The sequence below is a fragment of the Felis catus genome, chromosome C2, assembly GCF_018350175.1.
Source record: "Felis catus isolate Fca126 chromosome C2, F.catus_Fca126_mat1.0, whole genome shotgun sequence".
NCBI lineage: Eukaryota > Metazoa > Chordata > Mammalia > Carnivora > Felidae > Felis > Felis catus.
The window spans coordinates 125948606-125976571 of NC_058376.1; the positions used below are offsets into that span (position 1 = coordinate 125948606).

The 27966-nt window shown below is 39.1% G+C and overlaps 2 protein-coding genes and 1 pseudogene across 5 annotated transcripts in view; 2 read left to right on the forward strand and 1 right to left on the reverse strand.

The window, feature by feature from the left end:
- The window catches only part of NCK1 (NCK adaptor protein 1), an 88412-nt gene that overhangs the window by 26449 nt on the left and 33997 nt on the right, over positions 1-27966 (reverse strand). The gene's annotated exons all lie outside the window — the stretch shown is intronic.
- Positions 15261-15704, forward strand: LOC109491487 (annotated as a pseudogene).
- LOC101081405 (tripartite motif-containing protein 77-like) lies at positions 23008-24541 on the forward strand. Its single transcript, XM_011286193.4, has one exon. The coding sequence runs from the start codon at positions 23186-23188 to the stop codon at positions 24539-24541; it is 1356 nt and encodes a 451-aa protein (XP_011284495.2). The 5' UTR covers positions 23008-23185.

Below are 27966 nucleotides of genomic sequence, written 5' to 3' on the forward strand. Positions count from 1 at the left end.
GGGAGGGAAGTGGGGTGGTTTTAAAAGAGCAACATCAGGGATTCTTGTGATGAAAATGTGTATCTTGACTATATAAATATTCATAACTTGAATGTTATACTGTACTATACTTTTGCCAGATGTCACCATTGGGAGAAACTAAGTAAAGGAGACACTGGATCTCTCAGTAAGTTGTAAGATTTCTTATGACTGAATATGGATCTATAATTATCTCAAAATTAAAAGTTAAAAATAAAATACATTGATTAGAGATAAAAAAAGCAAAACAAAAAATATAGAAATAATATTTTCACACTCCTGATGTAAGGAAGTCTTTTATTACCATGATTCCAGTATTAGAAACTACAAAACGAAATTTAAACTTTTTTACAGCAAAGGACAGTACCTACTGCTGCTGTAACAGATTATCATAAACTTAGTGACTTAAATTACCTTACAGCTCTGGAGGTCAGAAGTATGAAATGGGTCTTATGAGCTAAAATCAAAGTGTCAGTAGAGTTGTGTTCTTTCTGGTGGCTGCAGGGGAAAATCTACTCCTTGCCATTTCCAGCTTCTAGAAGCTGCCTGCATTCCTTGGCTCATGACTGCACCACTCTGATCTTTAGTGTGATCCTCACATCTATTTTGCTCACTTTAACCTTTCTGCCTCCCTCTCATAAAGACCTTTATAATTTACAGTGGCCCCATAAAGGTAATCCAAAATAATCTCCCCATCTCAAAATCCTTAACATATGCAAAGTCTCTTTAACTATATAAGGTGACATATTCGCAGGTTCTGGACATTAGAATATGTACATCTTTCAGGAGCCTTTATTCTACCTACCACCAACATCAAAAAACAAAGTTAAGAAACTAAGTTTAAAAACTGGCAAAGAACAGGGGTGCCTGGGTGGCTCAGTTGGTTAAGCATCTGACTTCAGCTCAGGTCATGATCTCACAGTTTGTGAGTTCGAGACCCGCGTCAGGCTCTGAGCTGTCAGCACAGAGCTTGAAGCCTGCTTTGGATTCCGTGTTTCCCTCTCTCTCTCTGCCCCTGCTCCTCCACCACTCATACTCTGTCTCTCTCAAAAATAAACAATTTTTTTTTAATTGGCAAAGAACAAAAAAGCAATTATGGAAAAGAAAGGAGTCAAAAAGTACTGTAAAAGATCCACTTGAATGTCCTTATATAAAGAAATGAAAACTAAAATTGAGGCATTAGTCTTTACCTATCAGAGTAACAGAAAATAGCCCAAGTTTATTCAAAGCTCCCCCGAATGTACAAAATATGCATGCCTTCTACTACTTGCTGGAATTGTAACTAAAAATTGATATAAAGGTTGTATCTTTTAATTATGGACATTTTCAACACATACATAGTAAGGAATAGTATAATGAACCCCCCACCTATCACCCAACTTCAATTATCAATATTCTGCCTTTGTGGTTTATTTATCCCCCCAATTTTTGGTGGGAGTGTGGAAATCCTATGATCTCACCTATAAGTACTAAGAGATAACACATACCCCATGAAAATTAGCAACTAATCAAGGGGCTTTTACCTTTTCTGCCATGGGCCTTCACCCCATAGCAAAAAGAAAGTTAAGTCTAGTAAAACCTATTACTCCTACTCAGAATAAGGTTTTAAATGCATAAAAATACAGAAGATTGCAAATACAATAAACTATATTGAAATTCAGCTATCAACATATTTTTTTAAAACTTGTGCCGTTAAAAATATAAGTGCTTCTTTATTAAGTTTAAAAGCACCTCCAAGGGGCGCCTGGGTGGCGCAGTCGGTTAAGCGTCCAACTTCAGCCAGGTCACGATCTCGCGGTCCGTGAGTTCGAGCCCCGCGTCAGGCTCTGGGCTGATGGCTCAGAGCCTGGAGCCTGTTTCCGATTCTGTGTCTCCCTCTCTCTCTGCCCCTCCCCCGTTCATACTCTGTCTCTCTCTGTCCCAAAAATAAATAAACGTTGAAAAAAGCACCTCCAACAATTCTTTCATTTCATTCAGTTTTGCTAAGTGTATTTAAATAAAAAAAAAAAAAATTTATAGTTGGTTTGAACCAGGATCTAAACTAAGTCTGTATACTGCACTTTGGTTAATGTTTTAAATCTCCTTAATCTATATAACACAGTTCTCTTTCCCCACTATTTCCATGCCATTTATTTGTTGAAGAAGCTGGCTTCATTTGTTCTAGAGCACTTCCCACATTGTGGATTTGACTGAGGTGTATCCTCATGGTGTTCCTTTATCTTCCCTATCTCCTATAAATTGGTAATTTTATCTAGAGGCTTTACTCCCCTGACCCACCCCAGGTTCTATTATTGTTTTTGTAGGAATACTTCAGAGATACTCATGTGTACTTATTGGCATAAAACTGGAGGCACCCTATATCTGGTTGATGTTTAAAATGAATGGTGGATTCATAATATCAAACTGATTCACCTATCATCAAGCTCCCCATCAAACCTTCACCTAATGGTTTTATCAGCCATTGATGATCACTGCCCAGATCTACTATCTCCAAAATGATGATTTGCTAGCTCAACCTGCTTTAGGAAACTGTGAATGTTTTACTAAGAACATTTATGATTACGCTAATACACAGACCCTAACAGGAAAGACAGAATATATGCTTCTGTGTGGTTAGAACACCAACTGGATATAGCAGGAATATCTGCCCTTTGTCTTTGACATACATCTTTCCAGTCATGTATCTTTTTAACTTGGTTATTACATTTTAGGTACAAAAGTTTTCAAGAAAAACTTCACAATAATTGTCAAAATTTTAAATGCACATTTCTTTGAATCAGCAACCTACATACTACATGAAAAAATAATGCAAGTATTTAAAGTTATGTAGAATGTTTGCTGTTTCACTGCTATGAAAAATAAGGAATGAAATGTACACCAAGGGGCACCTGGCTGGCTCAGTCAGAAAAGCATGCAACTCTGGATCCTGGAATTGTAAATTTGAGCCTCACGTTATGTGCAGAGATTGCTTAAGGATAAAATCTTTAGGGGAGCCTGGCTGGCTCAGTTGGTTGGGTATCTGACTTCGGCTCAGGTCATGATCTCACAGTCCTTGAGTTCAAGCCCCGCGTGGGGTGGTGCTGACAGGTCTGAGTCTGGAGCCTGCTTCAGATTCTGTCTCCCTCTCTCTCTCTGCCCCTCCCCCACTCACGCTCTCTCAAAAATATATAAAAACATTTTAAAAAATTTAAAAATAAAATAAAATAAAATAAAATAAAATAAAACCTCAAAAAAAAAAAAAAAAAGAAATGCACACCAAGAGTGTCTAAATTATAAAGTACTGGTATGGTAAAATGGCCAATAAATATTAAGTAAAAATGCAAATTCCAAAATAAGAGGATTATAAGTCTACTTTGAAAAAAATTCCAATTACAGATGTTTGTATAGGCATTAAAAAGTTCTGGGAGGGGGAGGCCTGGATGCCCTTAGTCAGTTGAGCATTTTGGCTCAGGTCATGATCTCGCTGTTTGTAAATTTGAGCCCTACATCGGGCTCTCTGCTGTCAGTTTAGAGCCTGTTCCAGATCTTAACGTCCCCTCTCTCTGCCCCTCCCCTGCTCATGAGCCTGTGTGCTCTCTCTCTTCCTCTCTCTCTCTCAAAAATAAACAAAAAACAAAAGTTCTGGGAGGATATATTGCAAGCTGTAAAAGTGATAGCCTCAATCAGTGAGTGGTAAGGTGGGTAAAACTTAGTCCGTACGCCACAGATCTGTGTGGTTTGAATACATATTACTTTATTTTTTCATGTTTTATTTATTTTTTAAGGAGAGAGTGCAAGCGGGGGAGGGGTAGAGAGACATGGGGACAGAGGATCCAAAACAGGCTCTGTGCTGACAGCAGCAAGCCTGATGTGGGGCTCAAACTCTCAAGCCGTGAGATTATGACCTGAACCAAAGTCGGAGGCTCAACCAACTGAGCCACCCAGGCACTCCTACTTTATTTATTTATTTTTTAATGTACTATAAAAAATAAAACTAATGGAAAACTAGCTAATAGGAACTGGCAGCCAAAATACAAAGTAGGGGTGAGGAAAATTGGGAAAAGTATGACAGAAAAAGAAATGTAAGAGAAATAAGGGTATGAAGTAAATTTGCTTTATAGTAGAACCACAACTAACACCTAAATAATTATAACATAAAGCAAAATAAAACAAAAACAAAAAAAGAAAACAGACAAAAACAAAAAAAAAACACTAATAAGTTAAATTTCCTCTGAAGATCATTTCTTCAGTTAGGTAAGGGTTAATTTGAATTTAGAATCCAGACAGTAGGAAAAACGATGTATCTTTAAATATGACAAAACATCGGGATAGCTATTGAGGCCAACTGAAAAAGCAAAGTAATGCTTCCTATCTCATGTGTACCCTGAGCCATAAACTAAGAGTAGAATGGGTAGAAACATTTGCACTATTTTAACAGCCATTTCTCTCTTGATCTCTTTTAGCCAAGCTTAGTTCAAATCATATAAATTGAATATAATGTGAAAACAGGGAGTAAATTCACAAACCACATTTACCAAACTAAATGTTTCACTGGAGAAGAGGCTGTTTCTCAGTTAGAGGCCTTTCGTGGGGCACCTGAAGTTGGCTTGGGCACTAACTGTTATTAATTTCGGCTCAGGGCATGAGCTCAGAGTTCATGGGATCCAGCCCTGTGTCAGGCTCTGTGCTGACAATGCAGAGCCTGTGTGGGATTCTCTTTCTGCCCCTCCCCTGCTCACATGTGCTCTCTCAAAATAAATAAATAAACTTAAAAAAAAAAAAATAGTAGGAGCACCTGGGTGGCTCAGTCGGTTGAGCACCTGTCTTTGGCTCAGATCATGATCTCACTGTCTGTGAGTTCAAGTCCCACAGTGGGCTCTGTGCTGACAGCTTGGAGCCTGGAGCTTGTTTCAGATTCTGTGTCTCCCTCTCTCTCTCTGTCCCTCCCCCACTCATGCTCTGTCTCTCTCTCTCTCTCTCTCTCTCTCTCTCTCTCTCTCTCTCTGTTAAAAATAAACATTAAAAAAATTTTTTTAAGTAAATACATGGGTGAATATAGTAAGATTATTTTTTATCTTCTAAATTCTTTAAAACGTGCATGGCTCTTGAGGAGGAATATTATAATACCATCATGGGGGTTCATATGTATAATTCATATGATAATTATTATATAAAGTGGGAAGGGCAACGGGACCTATTTGGTTGTAAGGTCTTATGGTCTTTTTTTTTCCCCCCAGGGAACATTTTGCTTTTTATTTTTATTTTTTTTTCAATATATGAAATTTATTGTCAAATTGGTTTCCATACAACACCCAGTGCTCATCCCAAAGGGTGCCCTCCTCAATACCCATCACCCAGTGAGGTCTATGTTCTATTTGAAGTGGCAAAATATAAATTCTAGATATAATATGAAAAGTCAAGTATACATAGAATATTATAATCTTTAGGGCAATCACTAAAAAAATTGGACAAAGATACAACCAAAAACCAATAGATACAATAAAATGGATACTAAGAAAGTATTCAAATAATCCAAAAGAAGACAAGAAAAACCTCCACAGTAAACAAATAATTAAACACAAATATATCAATAATTACACTAAATGGTCTTACACTAATTAAAAGACAGAGAGGCAGTTAGATTCAATTAATAAAAGACTATTAGAACCCCATTTTAAATATGATAGCATAAAAGTAAAAGATCATGCAAACAGGAATCAAAAGAAAGGTAAAGCTGCTATATAAATATCTGACAAAGTAGATTTCTGAACAAGAAAAATTACTGGGTATAGAAACAAGAGATAATGAGAAAAAGGTCAATTCACCAACATGACACAACAATTTTAAATGTATATATACTTAACAGAATTGCAAAATAAAGCAAAAATTATTAAAACTGAAAGAAGTAAACAAATCCACTATTCTTGGAAACTACAACTACTCTCAGTAATTCATGGAACATGTATAAAAGCAGCAAAAAAAAGATTTAAACAATATCATCAACAAAGAGAATCTAACTGACTTACATAACACTATACTTAACAGCAACATAAACATCTTTTCAAGGGCACATGGAATATTCACCAAGGCAGATCATATTCTGGACACTAAAATAAACCTTAATGATTGTAAAAAGAATTGATATTGTACAGCATACATTCTATGACCATGACAGAATTAAACTAGAAACCAGTGACAGAAAGATAACTGGAAAATCTCTAAGTATTTGGAAATTAAATACTACACTTCTAAACAATTCATGTTATCAAAGAGGAAAACTCAAAGGAAATTAGTAAATATTTTGAACTAAATAAAACACAACATATAAAAATTTTTTAGATGCAGCTAATAAAGTACTTACAAAGAAAGTTATAGTATTGTCATTAATAAAATGTTAGAAAACAAGTCCCAAATCAATAATGTAAGTTTCTGCCTTAAAAAACTAGAAAAAGAGCATGTTAAACCCAGAGGAAACAAAAGGACATAATAAAGACCAGAAATCAGTGAGACTGTAATAGAAACTAGAGAAAAACCATTGAAACCAAAAGATGTTCTCTGAAAACATCAACAAAATTGATAACTCTCTAGCAAGAATGACCAAAAAGACAAATTACCAATGTAATGAAACATAAATGAAAGAAACCTAAAACTAAAAACATAATGAAATACTGTTGCTATGGTCTGAATGTTTGTGTCTCCCCAAAATTAATGTTGAAATCTTAACCTCCATAAGGTGATAGTTACTATGAAGCAGGGCCTTTGGGAGGTGATTAGGCCCTAAGGATAGAGCTCTCACGAATGGGATTAGTACTTTTATAAAAGAAATCCAATACAACTCCCTAACCCCTTCTACCATGTGAGAATACAAGAAGCTTGCAACATGGAGGAGGGACTCACCTGACCATGCTGGCACCCTGATCTCAGACTTCCAGCTTCCAGACCTGCGAGCAGTAAGTTTCTGCTGTTTATAAGCCACCTGGCCTACCATATTTTGTTATTATCAGCCCAAACATAATGATACAGAAACTGGTACCAAGAATTGAGGGTACAGCTGTAACAAATACTTAAAGATGTGGGAGTGGCTTCAAACTGGATAATGGACAGAAACTGGAAGTACAGGCTAGAAAAATTCTACATTGCCATGAACAGACCATTAAGGGTAAATTCTTCTGAAGGCTCAGAAGTGGGAGACATGTAGGGAAAGCCTCAATCCTTTTAAGAGAATCCCTAAGTGGTCATGAACAGAATGCTGACTGAAATACAGTGTTAAAAAAGAGACAACGGGGGCACCTGGGTGGCTCAGTCGGTTGAGCATCTGACTTCAGCTCAGGTTATGATCTCGCAGTTCATGAGTTCAAGCCCTGCGTCGAGCTCTGTGCTGACAGCTCAGAGCCTAGAGCCTGCTTCGGATTCTGTGTCTCCCTCCCTCTGCCCCTTCCCAGCTCATGCTCTGTCTCTCAAAAAAGAATAATCATTAAAAAAAAAAAAAAAAAAAAAAAAAGAGGGAGACAATAGACCAAAAAATGGAGTCCCTCATACTAAGCCCCTTGTCAGAAAACTAAGACTCAATACCTAGCATAATTGCAGTTTCAGTCTCTCCCAGAAATGTAACCTTTAACCAGTCAATCTGAAATTACCTGGTCAGCACCAGTGAGGTACCCTTCCATCCTCCACCCTACCCAGCACCTTTCCATCCTCCATAGGAAGGTGGTCTCTTTGCTAGAAACGTCCTTTTCCTGCCTTTCTCTACCAATAAAAGGCTTTAATTTTGTACAGCTCTTTGGAGTTCCTTTCTATCTGCTAGATGAGATGCTGCCCAATTCATGCATCATCAAATAAAGTCAGTAAGATCTTTACATTTACCCAGTCGAATTTGTTTTTTTAACAACAGTAAAGGCCAATCTGTAACATCTCAGACAGAAATAAGGTAAATGTTATTGGAAACTGGAGGAAAGGTGATCTTTGTTAGAAGATGGTAAGGCGCTTGGCTGAACTGTATTCACATCCTAGTGTTTTGTGGAAGGGTAGAACTTGTGAGGATGAAACTGGCTATGTGACTGAGGCCATTTCTATGCAAAGTGTTGAAATTGTGGCTTGGTTTCACTTGAGTGCTTACAGTAAAACATGAGAAGAAAAATATCTTAAAGATATAACTGTTAATCAAAAGGGAAGTTAATTTAAAAGGTAGAAATTCTCAGTCTGCTGTACTGCCAAAAAAAAAAAAAAAAAAAAAAAAAGAAGAGAACGAGCGAGAGAGAGAAAACACATTCAGAACAGAACACTACGAGTGTGGCAAGAGATTCTTTGATAGGGATTTGTGAAGGTGTGAACATGGGATTCAATCAGCCACCCCAGCAGGAAATAGCCAATATGAACTGGAAGGAGACAAAGATGAAAAAAGACTGTCAGTGTTCTTAGATTTAATAGGATGCAACATACAGATATGCCACGGCAAATGTAAGATACTCTTCAAGACAAGGGAAGAAGGACCCAAAAGGTGATTCAGAGATCATTAAGGCCACCTCCCCCATCTCAAAAAAGAAGGCCATTACCTGGGTTTCAACAGGCTGGAAGACTGCCAGCCCGAAGTCATGGAGGCCAGGCCAGTAGAGCCATTGGCGTGTTATTCCTTAAGGAGCACTGTGCCTCAGGCTGTGCCCAGAAAAGCCATGGACAAAAATATTTAAAAATTTAACATTTTTAATGGTGAAAATATTTGAACAGATACTTCACCAAGGAAGACAGAGGTTTGCCCCACTACCTGAAAGTACAGCATTCCTATGAAACCTTTCACAAGCAAAAATGACATACAATGTATCCCCTTCTTTCTGAAAGTTCAAGTCACACCATTTTGCTTTTTTTTTTTTAATTTTTTTTTTCAACGTTTATTTATTTTTTGGGACAGAGAGACAGAGCATGAACGGGGGAGGGGCAGAGAGAGAGGGAGACACAGAATCGGAAACAGGCTCCAGGCTCCGAGCCATCAGCCCAGAGCCTGACGCGGGGCTCGAACTCACGGACCGCGAGATCGTGACCTGGCTGAAGTCGGACGCTTAACCGACTGCGCCACCCAGGCGCCCCATTTTGCTTTTACTAAAGAATATCTCACGTACTAAGCACCTGTTTTTGACAACCAAAAGAAATCCAAAGAGGATTTTCGCTTTTACAAAAAGTCATTACCATACTGATGTAGGTCTTTAAGTGGCATAATGTGAACTTTTGGAAAGAGGGGATAGTGTACAAGGATGACATATAAACTCATATGAAGATCCTCTGCATCATTAGTCATTACAGAAATGCAAATTAAAACCACAAAATGATATCATGACACAGCAAATTAAATGGCTTAAAAAGATAAGGGAGGTAACAGGAAAGGAAGAGAGGGGAAGGGAAGGAGGGGACATACAGAAGGAGGGGAGGGGAGGGGAGGGGAGGGGAGGGGAGGGGAGGGGAGGGGAGGAGAGGAGAGGAGAGGAGAGGAGAGGAGAGGAGAGGAGAGGAGAGGAGAGGAGAGGAGAGGAGAGGAGAGGAGAGGAGAGGAAACACAACAGTACCAGGTGTCAATAAGGATGCAGAGCAATGGGAACTCACACATTGCGCTTGTGGGGATGCAAAACAGTAGAGCCACCTAAAGGGTAACAGTTTGGCAGCTTCTTATAAAGTTAAACATAGATTAACCATATACAATGTCCTTGAAACAGACTCAAAAGGCTACGTATGACATCCTGGACTACACAGCGTGAGGGGGTGGGCGCCTGGGTGGCTCAGTCGGTTAAGCTTCTGACTTCAGCTCAGGTCATGATCTCACGGGTCCTGGGTTCAGGCCCCACACTGAACAAGGCTTTGTGCTGACAATTCAGAGCCTGGAGCCTGCTTCAGATTCTGTGTCTCCCTCTTTCTCTGCCCCTCCCCTGTTCGGTCTCTGTCTCTGTCTCTCAAAAATAAATGTTAAAAAATTTTTAAATATATTAACAAAAAAAAACATGAGGGGGTGAAAAACTGTTCTGTATTTAGATTGTGGCAGTGATTATATAACTGTGTCAAATCTCAACCACACTCTAAAAAGTGTGAATCTTCCTGAATGTAAACTAAAATATTTGGCAGAAAATATTCACTGCTCAGTCTGATACTTTAAATGGACTTGTTTATATTCACATATGATTCTGTATCATCATGCAATATACATTCACTAAGTTTTGCAGATCTTCAAATGTTGACATTTTATTATAAAATATCACTGCATTCATACAGCCTCTAGAATCTCCAGAGTAAAAATGGAAATTAACATCTCTGTATAATGAAAATAGTCTGGTCTTATAGACTCTTTAAAAGGTATGTTAGGAACCTCTAGAGAATTGCTAATCTAAATATAGTAATATCAGGCCAAACACCTAAAAATATATTCTTCCCCCACCTACTTTTATATTTTATACATTTATTGGGTATATTTATATATTAATGACACTAAGTCTGTCAAATCATGTTACCAATCATATTGTGTGTGATATGTAAACTATGAGGAAGAGTACAGTTTGCTATGTATATAGGCCATGATAAATATGACCATTTTTGGCAAGGCAATTGTTACATTCTGAGAAGTATGGAATTAGCAAGTGATAGAAAAAAATTCTAAAAAGAAATCTCTCATGCTAATACAAATGCAATTTTAGACTCTCTTATAGTTTAACACATAACTTGACAATTTCCTGTTTCTGATAAAAATCAGCAGAGTGACAATACCCAAGTGACTAACTCCGGAAGTTTGGTTGGGTTACAGATCTTTCAGTAAACAATGAAGGGGGAAAAAAAATCCCCAAATACCTAACTTCAATATGCTGTAAGTAATGCAAAAAGACAAAGCAATTCATAAAATGATTTTATTCTATTCAATGTTTTAAGCCCTACTATCTTGTCAAGTAATTTTGATTGTTAAACACTCTTACAATGAAACAACACAGGTAAGAATCCCATCATGGGGAAAATAAAAGATTATAGGCTAGTCTGAAATAAAGGCTCTTAAAAAAAAAAAAAATCAGGACTTTTTTAAACAGGTCAAATAAAATGCCACCTTATTCTATTTAGTTTTGCAAATATCACTTTGAACATATCCCCAATAGAAGCAAACAAAAAAAAAAAAAAAAAACACAGGCAATAGTTCTGTGCATACCAAAATTAATTCAACAAATATTTACTAAGTAGTTTTTACAGACTAACAGGACACTGAGCTAATAAGGCCTGAGAGTAAAGAAAGGTATATCAAGCAAAACATGTTCTCAAAATAATCAACTGTAATTCTATTTTTCAACAACTTATTTAATTAATGCTTTACTACTCCCTATATGATTATTTTGTTAGCTATCACAAAATTTTACTTATTACTCTGAATTATAAGCTGTATCAAGATCACCTTAAGAACATATCACCATTTTGCACTCTGAAGAATATTACATTTTATATAATCTAAAGAAGAAACCATTATATATTACCACTAAAGTAAAAGGAATAATCTTGCTAATATTACTAAATGATAAGTAATTGTGGTATAAATCACCAATTATGAAAAAAAGTAACATAATGAAGAATTTACTGGCATAATTAATACAACAAATGTAAACACATTAACTGATTTAATTCTTATTGTACTACATGGCAATTAAACCTAAATGGGTTGATAATCAACTATACTCATGTTTTTAATATGCATTTTTTAAACTGTGATACATATGATGGGCTGAATTTTTTCCCCTCCAAAATTCAGATGCTGAAATCCTATCCTCTAGTACCTCAGAATGTGACTGTATTTGGAGATAAGGTCTTTAAAGAGGTAATTAAGGTAAAACGAGGTCATTAGGGTAGCTCCTAATCCAGTAGGACTGGTGTCATTATAAGAAGAGCTGATTACCAGGGCACCTGGGTGGCTCAGTCGGTTGGGCATCCGACTCTGGCTTAGGTCATGGTCTCATGGTTCGTCCGACTCTGGCTTAGGTCATGGTCTCAAGGTTCATGAGTTCCAGCCCCACGTCGGGCTCTGTGCTGACAGCTCGGAGCCTGGAGTCCGCTTTGGATTCTGTGTCTCCCTCTCGCTCTCTCTGCCCCTCCCCCACTTGTGCTCTGTCTCTGTCTCCCAAAAATGAATAAATGTAAAAAAAAAAATTTTTTTAGAAGACCTGATTAGGACACACACTATGCAAAGACCATATGAAGACACAGAGAAGACAACCATCTACAAGCCAGAGAGAGGCCCTCAGAAGAAACCAATCCTGATGACAACTTGATCTTAGACTCTAGCATCCAGAATTTTGAGACAATAAACTTCTGTTAAGCCACCAATCTGTGATACTCTGAAGGGCAGCCCTAGCTAACTGATACAATACACATAAAATTTATCATCTGAACCATTTTTTTTAATTTTTTTTCAACGTTTTTTATTTATTTTTGGGACAGAGAGAGACAGAGCATGAACGGGGGAGGGGCAGAGAGAGAGGGAGACACAGAATCAGATACAGGCTCCAGGCTCCGAGCCATCAGCCCAGAGCCTGATGCGGGGCTCGAACTCACGGACCACGAGATCATGACCTGGCTGAAGTCGGACGCTTAACCGACTAAGCCACCCAGGCGCCCCTCATCTGAACCATTTTTAAGTGTCCAGTTCAGTGGCATTAAGTACGTTCATCATGTTGCACAATTATCACCACTATCCATCTCAAGAACAATTTTGATCTTGCAAAACTGAAATTCTATACACTTTAAATCATAACTCCCCTATACAGCCAAACTACCAAGTAAAATTAAGTGTAAGAATAACAGTCATTTTCAGACAACGATTCTCATAAAATTTAATTCCAATTTACACTGACTTAGGAAACAACCAGACAATATGTTCCAGCAAAACAAAGGAGTAAAGCAAGAAAAAAGAAGACACAGAATCTAGGAAGCAGGAAAAGCAATGAATAAAGGCAAAAGGAATTTCCAAAATGCTAGCAAAAGTAAATTAAGATTAGAAGCAGATCTAGAATAAACAGTCCAAATTGGAGGATTCCAAAAAAAGAAAAAAAACTGGTAAAATTATCTGACAGATTAGGCTATTTATAGAACTGTTGGAATATGGGAGGGCTTAGCTATAAGTTCAAAGACAACAAAGAAAATTTTAAATGTAAACCATATAAATTTCTTATAAATTAAAAAAATTACACAAGAAGTAAAATTTAATCATAGTAGATGGGTCAGCTATAAACAATATGTATGTGTTTTATATAGTCATAATGATGAAAATCCCGAATATGAATATACAATTTTAACTAAGACAATAAGGCTAAGAAAGGTTAAGAAAATAAATGGGGGCACCTGGCTGGCTCAGTAGGTACAGCATGGGACTCATGATCTCAAAATTGTGATTTCGAGCCCTAGCTGGGTACAGAGATTGCTAAATAAATAAATAAATAACCTCATTAACCTTAACAGAAAATCAGTAGGTGTCTAAAATTAATTCATCAGGAGATAAAACAATTACATGTTTTTTATTTATCAAAGTAATAAATGAATATAGTTTAAAATGTCAAATAGTACTATAAGCCCTCTAACAAAAGTTAGCAGTCCTTTGTTCTCCTCCTTTTTCCTCCTGCTGGTCTCAAGAAGTCATCACTTTCAACTTTTTACGCTGTTGCTTCTAAAAGAGCTCAAAAAATTTTAAAGTGATTACTTCTTGAGGCAAGGGGGTAGAAAAAGGAGAGCAAAGGTCTGCTATTTTTGTTATTAGGCCTTTTAGCACTATTTGACATTTTAATTTTTTTTATATTTATTCATTTAAAAAATTTTTTTAATGTTTATTCATTTTTGAAAGACCGTGAGAGACAGTGCAAACAGGGGTGGCGCAGAGAGAGAGGGGGACATAGAATCCGAAGCAGACTCCAGGCTCTTGGCTATCAGCACAGAACCCGATGGGGGGCTCGAACTCACGAACTGTGAGATCATGACCTGAGCTGAAGTCGGACACTTAACCAACTGAGCCACCCAGGCACCCCAATGTTTACTCATTTGAGAGAGAGAGAGAGAGAGAGAGAGAGAGAGAGAGAGAGAGAGAGAGAGAAGTGCAAGGTGGGGGAGGAGCAGAGAGAGGGAGACACAGAATCCAAAGCAGGCTCTATCTAGTCTCTGAGCTGTCGGCACAGAGACCGACACGGGACTCAAACCCATGAATGAGAGATCATGACCTGAGCCGAAGTCAGATGCTTAACCGACTGAGCCACCCAGGTGCCCCAGCACTGTCTGACATTTTCATCTATGTTCATATATTACTTTGATAATTAAGAAAAAATTAGAAAACCTCACTGATCCGTTAAAAATCAAACTTAAGTCAACCAAAATGGTGAACAGCTAGCTAGCTGACATTCAAGCTGTATGAGCATCCATTTTCTCTTCTTTTCATAGTAGTGTTTCAGCTTCCTTCTGAGACCCTATCCTCTCCATCCCTGCCCCCATTCACCAATTCTATATTGACATTCTTTAGGTGGAGTTCCAACCCAGGGGTAGTATATGCAATCAAGCACAGCTAATCAGAATATTAAATCCCCTTATTTCCTGTGACTAGTGAAGAATGGGCTTAAAACAAGTTGTTCATTCAGAAAGTTTCTTAGGATGTCTACATAGGTTACTGGGAAAGCACTCTCTCTTTTCCCAACAGACTTAAACCTGAAAGCAGAGTAAATGTCACTATACAGAACCCGACAATGAAGCTGAGAGGTGCACAGAGATTAGATTCTATTTTTTGAGCCTCCAATTCTAATTATTCCTCAACCCAGAATCTATCCCTGGATATTTCACTTCATAAACCAAAATTACTTTTCTGTTAAAACAAACAAATAGGGCCAATATACGATAACGAGCACCTGAACTGAAAGAAAAAACAGAGTATCAAATTTGGTTTTTTGAAGTTTGTTTGTTTACATAATCTCTACACCCAGCGAGGGGCATGACTCACAACCCCAAGATCAAGAGAGCATGCTTTCAACTGAGCCAGACCGGCATCCCTAGAGTGTCAAATTTAAAGGAAAAAAAGCACACTCTGTAAGAAAGACTTCAGAAGTAAGAAAAATGCAAAAGCAAGGATAAAATAAAGTAAATGGAGATTAAGAAAACCCTAATAGCAAGTACAGACATTCCCAAATTTAACAACTCTGTGTGTGTGTTACGTGTAAACACTCTGGACCAGGTTTAATGAAGGCTAACACTGGACTCTTTCATTGCCTGATTACTGCCTCATAGCTCGCATGCATGCTCCCAGAAAGGGCCTGTCCTAGTTGGCTCTGCCTTATGGCCACAGCGTCCCCACCTGGCTGAAGTTGATGTCTGCCGACGTGAAGGAACAGATCTACAAACTGGCCAAGAAGGTCCTGACTCCCTCATAAATCAGTGTAATCCTGAGAGAGACTCATATGGTGTTGCACAAGTACATTTTGTGACAAGCAATAAAATTTTGAGAATTCTGAAGTCCAAAGGACTTGCTCCTGATGTTCCTGAGGATCTCGACCATTTGATTAAGAACGCTGTTCGAAAGAATCTTGAGAGGAACAGAAAAGGATGTTAAATTCCCACTGATTCTGATCGAGAGCTGTCTTCACTAGTTGGCTTGATATATTATAAGACCAAAGGAGTCCTCTCCCCGCAATTGGAAATACGAGTCACCCACAGCCTCTGCCCTGGTTGCATAAATTTGACTATGTACTCACGCAATAAAATCATTCTCTAACTAGAAAAAAAAACTAACACTGAAAACGATGTGGATCTTATGAACAACCAAACCCCTGATTTAACCAAGCTTTCACCTGTCTATTATTTATCTTTTCAAGGCTCTACTATGTGCAAGACACAGTATGAGCTATCCAGCTTACAAAGATAAGTCTGTCCTGAAAGAGCTTACAAGCTAGTGGAAAAAGTTCTATTTCTTGCCAATATTACTTCACCTGTAATGATGACTTACATTAAACTTATTCTGCTCACATGAGCATCACAAACTATGCCAATTGCATTTGTAAACTGGGTCTAATGTACTCGAATGTTTATATACATTTAGATACACCTTTGACTAAGCCAGTAAAACCACCTGTCTTCACTTCTGGTTTCCAGATTACACCAATTTTAAAGTCTAATATAAAAACAAATGATCTGCCTTTAACTCCAAAGGCCTTAAGAAAAAAAAGTATAATGGTCCTAAGGAGGCAAGCTAGGTACCAGTATAAAAAAGACAGATCCAGAGAAGCAGCATAACAACTTTATACCCACTAGTTCTAAGACAAAAGCCGTGCATTCTGGTTTTATTCTCTTCCCATAAGTTAATGCCAAAAAGGGAGCCACTAATATTTGGAGAACGGGGCGCCTGGGTGGCGCAGTCTGTTAAGCGTCCGACTTCAGCTCAGGTCACGATCTTGCAGTCCATGAGTTCGAGCCCCATGTCAGGCTCTGGGCTGATGGCTCAGAGCCTGGAGCCTGCTTCTGATTCTGTGTCTCCCTCTCTCTCTGCCCCTCCCCCCTTCATGCTCTGTCTCTCTCTGTCTCAAAAATAAATAAACGTTAAAAAAAATTTTTTTTTTAAATATTTGGAGAACGGTTTTTCTACTCACTTGTGCCATCAACTATGGAGGTTCTGCAAAAAACAAATAATCTTCCTGAGACACCGAAGTAGGGATTTCATTCAGTCTAGACTGCCTCTAACCTCTAAGTGCTGGGGAGAAAGACCCTCATAAACAAACCTGTCCTTTACCTAAGGGGAATGGAGCTCCACTAGGTGACTGCACCCTCAAAAATAAAATGGCAGTCAGAAACTAGAGAACAAAGGTCATGATAATAAAAGTAGATTTAGGTTAATCTCTTACATCTTTGTCACTATTATCTCTACATTGATTCCATATTTGGCTATGTGGGCTGTAAAAGAAAAGGAACGAGAGGTATGTCTAGATTTTCTACCTCACCAGCCAAGTTGACAGAACCCCCAAGAGGTTTTGGGTGAAAACAGCTTTGGCGGGGGTGGGGGGCGCATGTTGGTTGGGTATCTACTTCAGCTCAGGTCATGATCTTGCAGTTCAGGAGTTTGGGCCCTACGTCAGGCTTGCTGCTGTCTGCGCAGAACCTACTCCAGATCCTCTGTCCCCACTCTCCCCCACTCTGTTCTTCCCACTTGCACTCTCTAGCTCTCTCAAAAATAAACATTAAAAAAAATTCTTTTAAATGTTTATTTATTTTTGAGAGAGAGAGAGCACAAGCAGGGATGGGACAGAGAGAGGGAGACACAGAATTTGAAGCAGGCTGGAGACTCCAGGCTCTGAGCTGTCAGCACAGAGCCTGACACGGGGCTTGAACCCATGAGCCATAAGATCATGACCTGAGCCAAAGTCGGATGCTCAACCGAGCCACCCAGGCGCCCCAAAAATAAATAAACATTTTTTTATTATTATTAAAAGAACAAAAGAAACTACAGCCTCTGAGATCTGATTCAAAGAAAAAAGGAGTATAGGAACCAATCCAGGCCTGAGAACAGAAAACCCCACACCACTCTCACATTAAGTGAAGTAATACTCCACAGGTACTTGCAAACTGTTAGATTACCACATACAAAGGCCTAGGTCTTGAGGGTTAATTCTCTTCCACCATCAGTGAGCCATCTAGCTTCCTCAGGCTATCCCTAATCTGCAGGGCTGGGAGTTGTGTCCTAGGACTATTCAAATACTACTTTGATAAATAAGGATCTTCCAAGTCCAGGATCTGCACCTGAAAGTGACTGCCTCCTTCAACTTTGTACCCTAGGCAACTTGCTTGCCTTGCTCTAGTCTCAGCTCTGCTCTACTGCTCCTAGAAATAAAACATGCTTAACAAACAAGAGTTGCCATTAAACTGCCTTGCCATTAATTATGAGTCAAGGAATGTCATATTAACTTCCTTGAAACTCCATTTTCTTATTGGTAAAATAAGAGAACTGAATCAGATTGTATCAAAAAGTCTCCTGAGTTATATCAAAACTATGATCATATCAAAACTATTAACCAAATTTCTCCTTAAATTATCTGGACTAAATAAAACCAGATCTGTATTGTGTTTTCTAATGTTTTCATCATCTTAGCCCCTTGGTATTCTAGTCTTTACTCTTTAATATACTCTTAATTACCAAATCTCTTTTAAGTGTCATTCCAAGTCATGTTTCCAAAGTTGTACATATTTCCAAAAGAATACACACAGCACAGGGGACAGTGAAACTATCATTTCCCCATGCTATATAGTACAAATAAGGTTTAGATTATACCATCACATTTAGGAACCATATTCTCCTAACATATACTAAAACTTGTATGTAACGTGAAATTCAGGACATATTTAACATGCAATTAATCATAATATGAGTATTTTCACATTAACTGCTATACTTAATTCTAATTCTCCCTCATGTTCTCCATGTGCTTATGTAATTTGTATTCAAAAATATTTTCAGGGCTTTACCACTTAAGTCTTACTATTAAAATTGGCTTATATCTTTATCTTTTGGCTTATGCATGCAATAGGACCTACCAGAGAGTTACAGAGAACCAGTACACTATCACTTAAAATTCCTAGGGGTGGTGGAGCCTGGGTGGCTCAGTCAGTTGAGCATCTGACTCTTGATTTCTGCTCAGGTCATGATCTCATGGTCATTAAAATGGAGCCCCAAGCTGGGCTCTGTGCTGGTAGCACAGGGCCTGCTTGGGATTCTCTCCCTCTTTCCCCGCTCCTCACCAGCTTGTGCTCGCTTGCATGCATGCTCTCTCAAGATAAATAAATCAACATTAAAAAAAAATAACTAGGTGTGAAAATGCTTTCTAAAGTACAGTACTTATCTACTCCGTAGGCACCTCACATTTATCCCTACAAAGTTTCTGCTTCTGTGCTCTATAATTCAGTAAACAGTAACACTATCAATCTAGTTATCTGGATTAATGAAACCCTATTCAGTCAATCCCTGCATCTCAATTCTTGTCCTTTTTACCTCCTTCATAGGACTCAAATGATTCCATGTTATCTCCATTCTCACTACCATCACCTTGGTAGTAATGAAGGCATTTGCCTCCTTAAGGTGTCTCTTGCTTTCCAGTCTTATCCGCTTCCAGTTGGAAGCATTTGGTTTTCTTCTTAGGAAAAAAAAAGTATCAGAAAACAAGAATTCCTTCTTTTATGTATCTGCTATCTAGACTTAAAAACTAAGTAAAAGGTCTCATATGTGTTTATTTTGAAGTATAATCTGAAAAACAAGGGAAAAAAGACTAAGAACTCTGAAACTATAATGAAACTCCCTTTTGTAAAGTTATGAGAAGATTCTGGGAAGACGGTGGCATAAGAAGCCCTCCAAATTTGGTCTCTCCACCTAGACAACAATTAATTGTACTAGCAGAATCTGTCTAATTGAACTATTTTACAATTTTGGAGACTACCCCAAGGCTTGAAACTTCCAGAGGAAGTCTTGGACTATTAACTTTGGTTAATTTCAGTTAGCTCAGCAATGGCTAGTAGAAGCATCTTCCACTCCCCAGGCCCATGCCACGTAGCTGTACATTAGTTCCAAGAGCAGCTTACAAGAGTCAAAATGAGCAATAAGGATCCTGTCATCCATATATCAGGGATCTGTGTTCTGACAGTTGAACGATGCTTCTGATGACTGAGGTGCTGACAGAGGCATATGCGTGCGTGCGCGCGCGCGCGCGCGCGCGCGCGCGCACACACACACACACACACACACACACACACACACACACACACACACCAATTATGTAAGCCCTTTTCCCTCAGGCTGAAGAAAATCTAATCTACAGGGCTGGAGTCTTTTTTAACCTTCTCCTTTCAGGAGCCTGACACTAAAGAACTAGTAATAGGGGTATTAAGAAAGTCACCACGTATATCCAGAAAAAGGCACAAGCTCAGTGAAGACCTGAGGAAAGCTTAAGTTTATACTTCAAAGTGGTTCCTGGCACAGAGAAAGTTTACAACAATAAAAAACCCAGGAAACCCTGGGGAAGAGATGATCTGATTTTCAGACTTACCACATTATTAAATTCACACATTCAGTTTTCAACAACCAATGTATCACAAGGGATACAAAGAAACATGCAAGTATGATCCATTCAAAGGGAAAAACCAATAGTAACCATCCTGGACAAAGACCAGCTGACAAACTCACCAGACAAAGACTTTAAACAAATATCTTAAAGATGCTTAACTAACTAAAGAAAGTAAAGAAAATGATGTGTGAACAAAATAATAGTATCCAAAGAAATAGAAAACCTAAGAAATTCTCCAGCTGGAAAGTACAATTACAAAAAGGAAAAGTTCACCAAAGGGATTTAAAGACAGATTTGAACAGGTAAAAGAAAGTATCAGTGAGCACGGAGACAGGGCAATTGAAATTAGCAAGCCTGAGGAACACACACACGAACAGACACACACACACACACACGAGAGAATAAAGGATCTGTGGGAGACCAGGAAAAGAACCAACAGATGCATTGTGAGAGTGCCAAAAGGCAAAGAGGGACACTAAGGGGAAAAGAGATTATTTGAAGAAATAATGGCTGGGGCGCCTAGGTGGCTCAGTCAGTTGAGCGACTGACTTTGGCTCAGGTCATGATCTCATGGTTTGTGAGTTCAAGCCCCGCGTCAGGCTCTGTGCTGACAGCTAGGAGCCTAGAGCCTGCTTCGGATTCTGTGTCTCCCTCTCTCTCTGCCCCTTCCCCACTCATGCTCTGTCTCTCTCTGTCTCAGAAATAAACATTAAAAAAATTAAAAAAAAAAAAAAAAGGAAGAAATAATGGCTGAAAATGTCCCAAATTCGGTAACGGACATGAATTTAAACATCCAAGAAGCTCAACAAACTCCAAGTAGGATAAACGCAAGAAATCTATACTGAGACATACTATAAATGAAAATATTAAAAGAGAGAATCTTGAAAGCAACAGAAGAAGTGAATGATCACATAAAAGGGATCCTCAATAAGATCACCAATAGATTTCTCATTAGAAACTTTGGAGGATGCAGGGCACCTCGGTGGCTCAGTTGGTTAAGTGTCTGACTTCGGCTCAGGTTATGATCTCACGGATCATATCAGACCCTGACAGCTCAGAGCCTGGAGCTTGCTTCGGATTCTATGCCTCCCACTCTCTGCGCCCTTCCCCCACTCATGCTCTGTCTTCTCTCTCTCAAATATAAATAAAAACATTTTAAAAAATAATAATAAAAAAAAGAAACATTGGAGGAGAGAAGAGGGTAAGTAGAGTTGACCCTTGAACAATGCAAGGGTTGGGACCCTTTCACAGTCAAAAACCCATGTATTCTGGCTTCCCCAAAACTTAACAACTAATAGCCTTCTGCTGAACAAGAAACCTTACTGATAACATAAACAGTTGATTAACACATATGTTGTATGTTATATGCATTATATATGGTATTCTTATAATAAAGTAAGCTAGATGAAAGAAAATGATAAGAAAATGATAAGAAAATCATAAGAGAAAACACATTTACAGTCCTGTAGTATAAAAAATCTGCATAATAGGGAGCCTGGGTGGCTCAGTTAAGTGTCCCACTTCGGCTCAGGTCGTGATCTCACATTTGTGGGTTCAAGCCCAGCAATGGGCTCCACATGGACAGCTTGCAGCTTGGAGCCTGCTTCAAACTGTGTGTGTGTGTCTCTCTGTCTCTCTCTCTGTCTCTCTCTCTCTCTCTCTCTGCCCCTCCCCTGCTTGCACTCTGTCTCTCAAAAAATAAAACATTAAAAATAAATTTTTAAAAATCTGCATAAAAAGCAAAGGAAACAATCAGCAAAACTAAAAGGAAACCAACAGAATGGGAGAAGATATTTGCAAATGACATATCAGATAAAGAGCTAGTATCCAAAATCTATAAAGAATTTATCAAACTCAATACCCAAAAAACAAATAATCCAGTGAAGAAATGGGCAAAAGACATGAATGGACACTTCTCCAAAGAAGACATCCAGATGGCTAACAGACACATGAAAAAATGCTCAATATCACTCATCATCAGGGAAATACAAATCAAAACCACAATGAGATACTACCTCACACCTGTCAGAATGGCTCACATTAACAACTCAGGCAACAACAAATGTTAGCAAGGATGCGGAGAAAGAGGATCTCTTTTGCACTGCTGGTGGAAATGCAAACTAGTGCAGCCACTCTGGAAAACGATATGGAAGTTCCTCAAAAAATTAAAAACAGAACTACCCTATAACCCAGCAATGCACTACTAGATATTTATCTAAGGGATATAGGTGTGCTGTTTCAAAGGGGCACAAGCACCCCGATGTTTACAGCACTGCTATTGACAATAGCCAAAGTATGGAAAGAGTCCAGATGTCCATCAACAGATGAATAGATAAAGAAGATGTGGTATATATTTACAATGGAGTAATACTCAGCAATCAAAAAGAAATCTTGCCATTTGCTACTATGTGGATGGAACTAGGGAGTATTACGCTAAGTGAAATTAGTCCAAGAAAGACAAATATCATATGACTTCACTCATATGAGGAATTTAAGATGATGAACATAAGGGAAGTAATAAAAATATAAAAACAAGGAGAACAAAACATAAGAGACTCTTAAATACAGAGAACAAACTGAGGGTTGCTGGAGGGGCTGTGGGTGGGGAGATGGGCTAAATGGGTAAGGGGCATTAAGGAGGACACTCGTTGGGATGAGCACTGGGTGTTGTACATAGGGGATGAATCACTGGAATCTACTCCTGAAATCATTATTGCACTATATGCTAACCAACTTAGATGTAAATTTAAAAATAAATAGAAATTAAATTAAATTTAAATTTAAATTAAAAAGTAACAAATCTGCATATAAGTTTACCTACACAGTTCAAATCCATGTTGTTCAAAGGTCAACCGTAGACTGACATATTCAAAATACTGAAATAAAAAACTGTCAACTAAAATCCAATGTTCGACAAAACTGTCCTTCAAGTTCTTGCTCAGAAAGGAAACAGCACAGATGAGAAGGGAAGCTTCTCTTGCCCTCTCCCACCCAAATCCTCCTCTTCCTGAACCTGGACAGTTTAGGTAGAGATACAGAACATGGGTTCTGGGTGGTGGGGGCAGACATGAATAGGCAAGAGAGCTTCCCGGAGGAGAAGACTGACAGGAAGAAACATGGATTCTACTTTTGTGCACTGCGCCCCCAGTCTGCTTATCTGTTCCATCTGCAAGGACTATTTCACAGACCCTGTCACCATTAACTGTGGACACAGCTTTTGTACTCCGTGTCTCTGCCTCCTGTGGGAAGATGCCCAGCATCCTACCTGTTGCCCTGTATGCAGGGCAGTATCTCCACGCATGGACTTCAAAAGCATTATTTCTGCTGAGGGACAAGCTCGTGCTAAAAAAGAATCAGTTGCCAAGCAGTTACCAAGGTCTGCCAGGCAGGTGTGTTGGATACACCAAGCACTAAAGAATATCTTCTGTCCAACTGACAAGAGCCTGCTGTGTTTGCAATGCTCTCATGTGCCAGGGCATACCACTCACATACACTGTCCAGTTTCACAGGTCGCTGAGCACTGCAGGGAGAAACTTCTGATGCAAATGAAATCTATTTGGAAAAACAGGCAGAGAAATCAGAGAAATATAAACAAAGAGTACAACTTACTTAGAGTATGGCAGGGTTTTGTAAATCTAAGGATGGTAATGATCAAGGCTGACTATCCTAAGGTGTACCAATACCTCCACAAAGAAAAGCAAAAACATTTAGAGAGCCTGGCAATTGAAGGCAAGATAATTTTTCATCGACTCTGGAGAAATGTAGCTAGAATGCTTCAAATGGGGAAACTCCTGAAAAGAATCTATGAGGAGCTGAAGGAAATGTGCCTCAAAGCAGATGTGCACCTGCTCCAGGATTTGGAAGACATCATGAAAAGGAGTCAGTTAGTGCAGGCGCACTTGCCCCAGCCTGTGGACCCACAGCCCAGTGAGTGGACAATCACCGGGATGTCTGAAAGGCTTAACAACTTCCGAGTGTATGTTACATTTGGTGATAACATAAGGAATTACCGTGTGCCTCTGTTTAAAGACCTGAGACGTTTGCAGTGCTGTCCCGACCATCAAGACCTGCCCCGCAGTCCAGCGAGTTCACAGTATAAGCCTTCCTGGGCAGCTCAGGCTGCCTTCACCTCTGGCAAATATTACTGGGAGGTGGATGTGGGAAACTCTCAGAACTGGATTAAAGGACTTTGCAGGGAATCCTGGACAAAACACCATGACTTGCTCCTCAACTCTGAGGGTATCTTTCTACTTCTGTGTGTCAACATGGATAACCATTGCCGTCTCTTCTCTGCCTCCCTGCCACTGTGCCACTACATTCCAAGACCCCAGGGCTTGGTAGGGGTGTTTTTAGATTATGAATTTGATATAGTAAGTTTTGTTAATGTTGCCAAAAGTTCCCTCATTTATAATTTCCTTTCCTGTTCCTTCTCCTTCCCTCTCAGACCTTTCATTTGTTATGTAACCAAATGATCAGTAACAGCTCACAAACCTGACCAACGTCTTAGCAATTTTAATAGCTGGGGAGGGTTCTATCCTGGTGACTTTTTTTTTTTTTAATTTTTTTTTCAACATTTTTTATTTATTTTTGGGACAGAGAGAGACAGAGCATGAACGGGGGAGGGGCAGACAGAGAGAGAGACACAGAATCGGAAACAGGCTCCAGGCTCTGAGCCATCAGCCCAGAGCCCGAAGCGGGGCTCGAACCCATGGACCGCGAGATCGTGACCTGGCTGAAGTCGGACGCTTAACCGACTGCGCCACCCAGGCGCCCCTCCTGGTGACTTCTTGAGTGGGGAAAATCACTGATACCTCATGGTCTTGAACTTCATTTTACCTTCAGGGGATACATTTGCTGTATTATTTTTTAAAGTGGTGACACTGTGAAGGATGTACATTTGTCTTTTCTATTTTATTGAAATAAAAGTAATCGCTTAAAAAAAAAAAAAAACAACACTGTCCTTCAAAAGTGAGGGAGAAATTAAGACATTCCCAGATAATACTAGACAATAATTCAAGTCATATTAAGAAATAAAGATCTCAATAAAGGTAAATACATGAGCAATCATAAAAGATGGAATTATTGAAGGGAGCCTGGGTGGCTCAGCCAGTTAAGCATCCGACTTCAGCTCAGGTCATGGTCTCACGGTTCGTGGGTTCGAGCCCCACATCAGGCTCTGTGCTGACAGTTCACAGCCTACAGCCAGCTTTGGATTCTGTGTCTCCTTCTCTCTTTGTTCCTCCCCTGCAGGCACTCTGTCTCTCTTTCTCAAAAATAAAGATTAAAAAAAAAATTTTAAAGATGGAATTATTGAAAATACAGTCTGCAACTCTATTTTTTGTTTTTGGTAAGATTTAAGACACTAATAAACAATTTTTAAAAACACTAGTCTAAATTACTATTATTGTAACGTTGGTTTGTAACTCTACATTTTTCCTTTCTAGAGAATATATGAGACTAATGCATTAAAACCCAATTTCTGCCATTTGCAATAATAATTGTTTCAATACACAATGTTTAAAGATGTATATCATTTCATCAATGAATGGAAGGGGATGAGAATGAAGCTTATAATAGCAAAGTTTTTCTGTTATCAAAGTTAAGCTGGTGTAAATTCAGCAAAAGTAACAGGATATAAAATCAGCACAAAAATCAGCTGCATTTCTAACACTAACAACGTTAGTAAACACTGTCAATGAACAATCTGAAAAGGAAATTAACAAAACTATTTACCATTTACAAGAGCATCAAAAAGAATAAAATCTTTAGTAATAAACTTAATTAAGGATGGGAAAGACTTCTACAATGAAAACTACATTGTGAAATGTAATGAAAGAAATTAAACAAGACATAAGTACACAATACAAACAGTTAACCATAATGTAAACTATGGACTCTGGGTATTATGATGTGTTAATGTAGGTTCACCAATTGTAACAACTGTACCACTCTGGTGGGGAATGCTGATAATAGAAGAAGGTATGCATGTATGAGGTAGGGAGTATACGGGAAATCTTGGTATCTTCCCCTCAATATTGCTGTAAACCTAAAACTGTTCTTAAAAAAAAAACACCCACAAAACTCAATTTAAAAAAAGAGTAGAGGGAGGAGCCAAGATGGCAGAACAGCATGGAAGTTTTTTGTGTGTCTCATGTACATGAAATACAGCCAGACCAACACTAAATCATCTACACACCTAGAAAACTGATTGGAGGATTAACACAACAATCTGCACAACCTGAACCACAGAATTCAGCAGGTATGCGGTGCAGAGGTGAACTTGGGAAGTGAGAAGCAGGAAGGGAGGTGCTTTTGCGAGTGGAGAGAGGACGGAGACTGGCGGGGTGGGGGGGGAGGGCAGAGAATATGGGGAAAGCACCTCTCCCCAAAAGCAGCTGGAGAGAAAGTGGAAAACTGGAAACAGCCGCAGGGGCTAAACTAAAAAGGGAGAAAGGAGAAAGGAGAAAGGGGACGGTTTAAATTCCATTAAGACTGTAAACAAGGGGAGCGCAAAGGCTGCAATTCCACAGCTTGATACCTGGCGGTGCTCTGGTGGGAAGGGCAAATCCCCAGGAACAGAGTGGGGTCTGGGAGGTTCTCAGGCCACACAGGGAAAAGCGGTTCCACTGCTGGAAGGACATTTGGTAGAGACTGTTGAAGCCACCTGATCCCAGCAGACCCCAGAAAACGGCCACATTCGCTGGTGCTGAACAAGGTCGTTAAGGGTGAAGCCTGGTGCCAGATGTGTGTTGTGATTTTCCATAATCCCTGAAACGCTGCTGCTACACTATCTAGCGAACTTTTTCTGGGGCGGGCTGGCACCTGGCCACAGTCTCATGGCACTGGCAGCAACAGGGTCCAGCAAGCGTTCCTGGGTGCAGCCAACATTCAACCATTGCTCATTCGGCCACTGCTCGGTGAGACCCTTCCCTCAGAGGGGCAGAATGGGTCAAAGCCACAGTCCTTCAGAAGTAAGGGGCCGGGGAAAACAGCCGCATCTGAGACGAAACTCAGGAGAGAGGTACTGCCTGGCGCCTGGTCACAGACAGTGAAAAAGCGGGAGTGGACGAAAGGTGAAGACAGCGGATGAGTGTACAACTACTGATCCGGGAGAACAGAGTTCCAAAGCTAGAGACTGGGCAGCTGGGTGGTGCCATTTTCACTGCTCCCGCACATGCGCATACGCACCTACAGCACCGCAACACTCTACCCCAGTAGGCTAGCAGCACCATCTAGTGGAGAGCGGAGCTGTTAAACTGAGCCCCGCCCTACTGGGCCAACTTCGCTCTTCAAGAACACAAGTCTCACTGCCTGCCTAGTTTATGGACTATAAAGCGCTACACAGTCTGACCTCTAAGGGAAAACGAAGTAATTTCGGTCATACTTCAATCTGTTAGCAGGTTCATCTATTCAATTTTTTTTTTCTCTTTTACACTTCTTTTTCTTGAATACAGAAAGAGAAAAAAATTCATTTTTATTTTCAATTTTTATCAAAAATATTTTTAATTTTTATTACTATATTTTTATTTTTGTGTAAATTTTTTCAAATTCTATTTTACTTCCATCATTTTATGTTAGTCTACTTCAGTGTATTCAACTTTTCAACTTTTCAAACGACTTCCTTTTTTTTCTATTTTGTCCTTTTTTCTCTTTTTCATTTCTTTTTCTTGAATACAGAAAAAGAAAAATTCATTTTTATTTTTAATTTTTATTAAAAATATTTTTATTTTTTTCTACTACATTCTTCCCTTTGTGTACATTTTTTCAAATTCTATTTTACTCCCATCATCTCATTTTAGTGTACTTCAGTGTATTCATTTTTTCAGATTCTCAAATGACTTCCTTCCACCCCCCATTTTTCCCTCTAATCTGTCAAACCACTTTCAACACCCAGACC

Bases quoted from the DNA above. Each gene is read 5' to 3' on its own strand.
- LOC101081405 (XM_011286193.4), top strand. From the start codon at position 23,186: ATGGATTCTACTTTTGTGCACTGCGCCCCCAGTCTGCTTATCTGTTCC.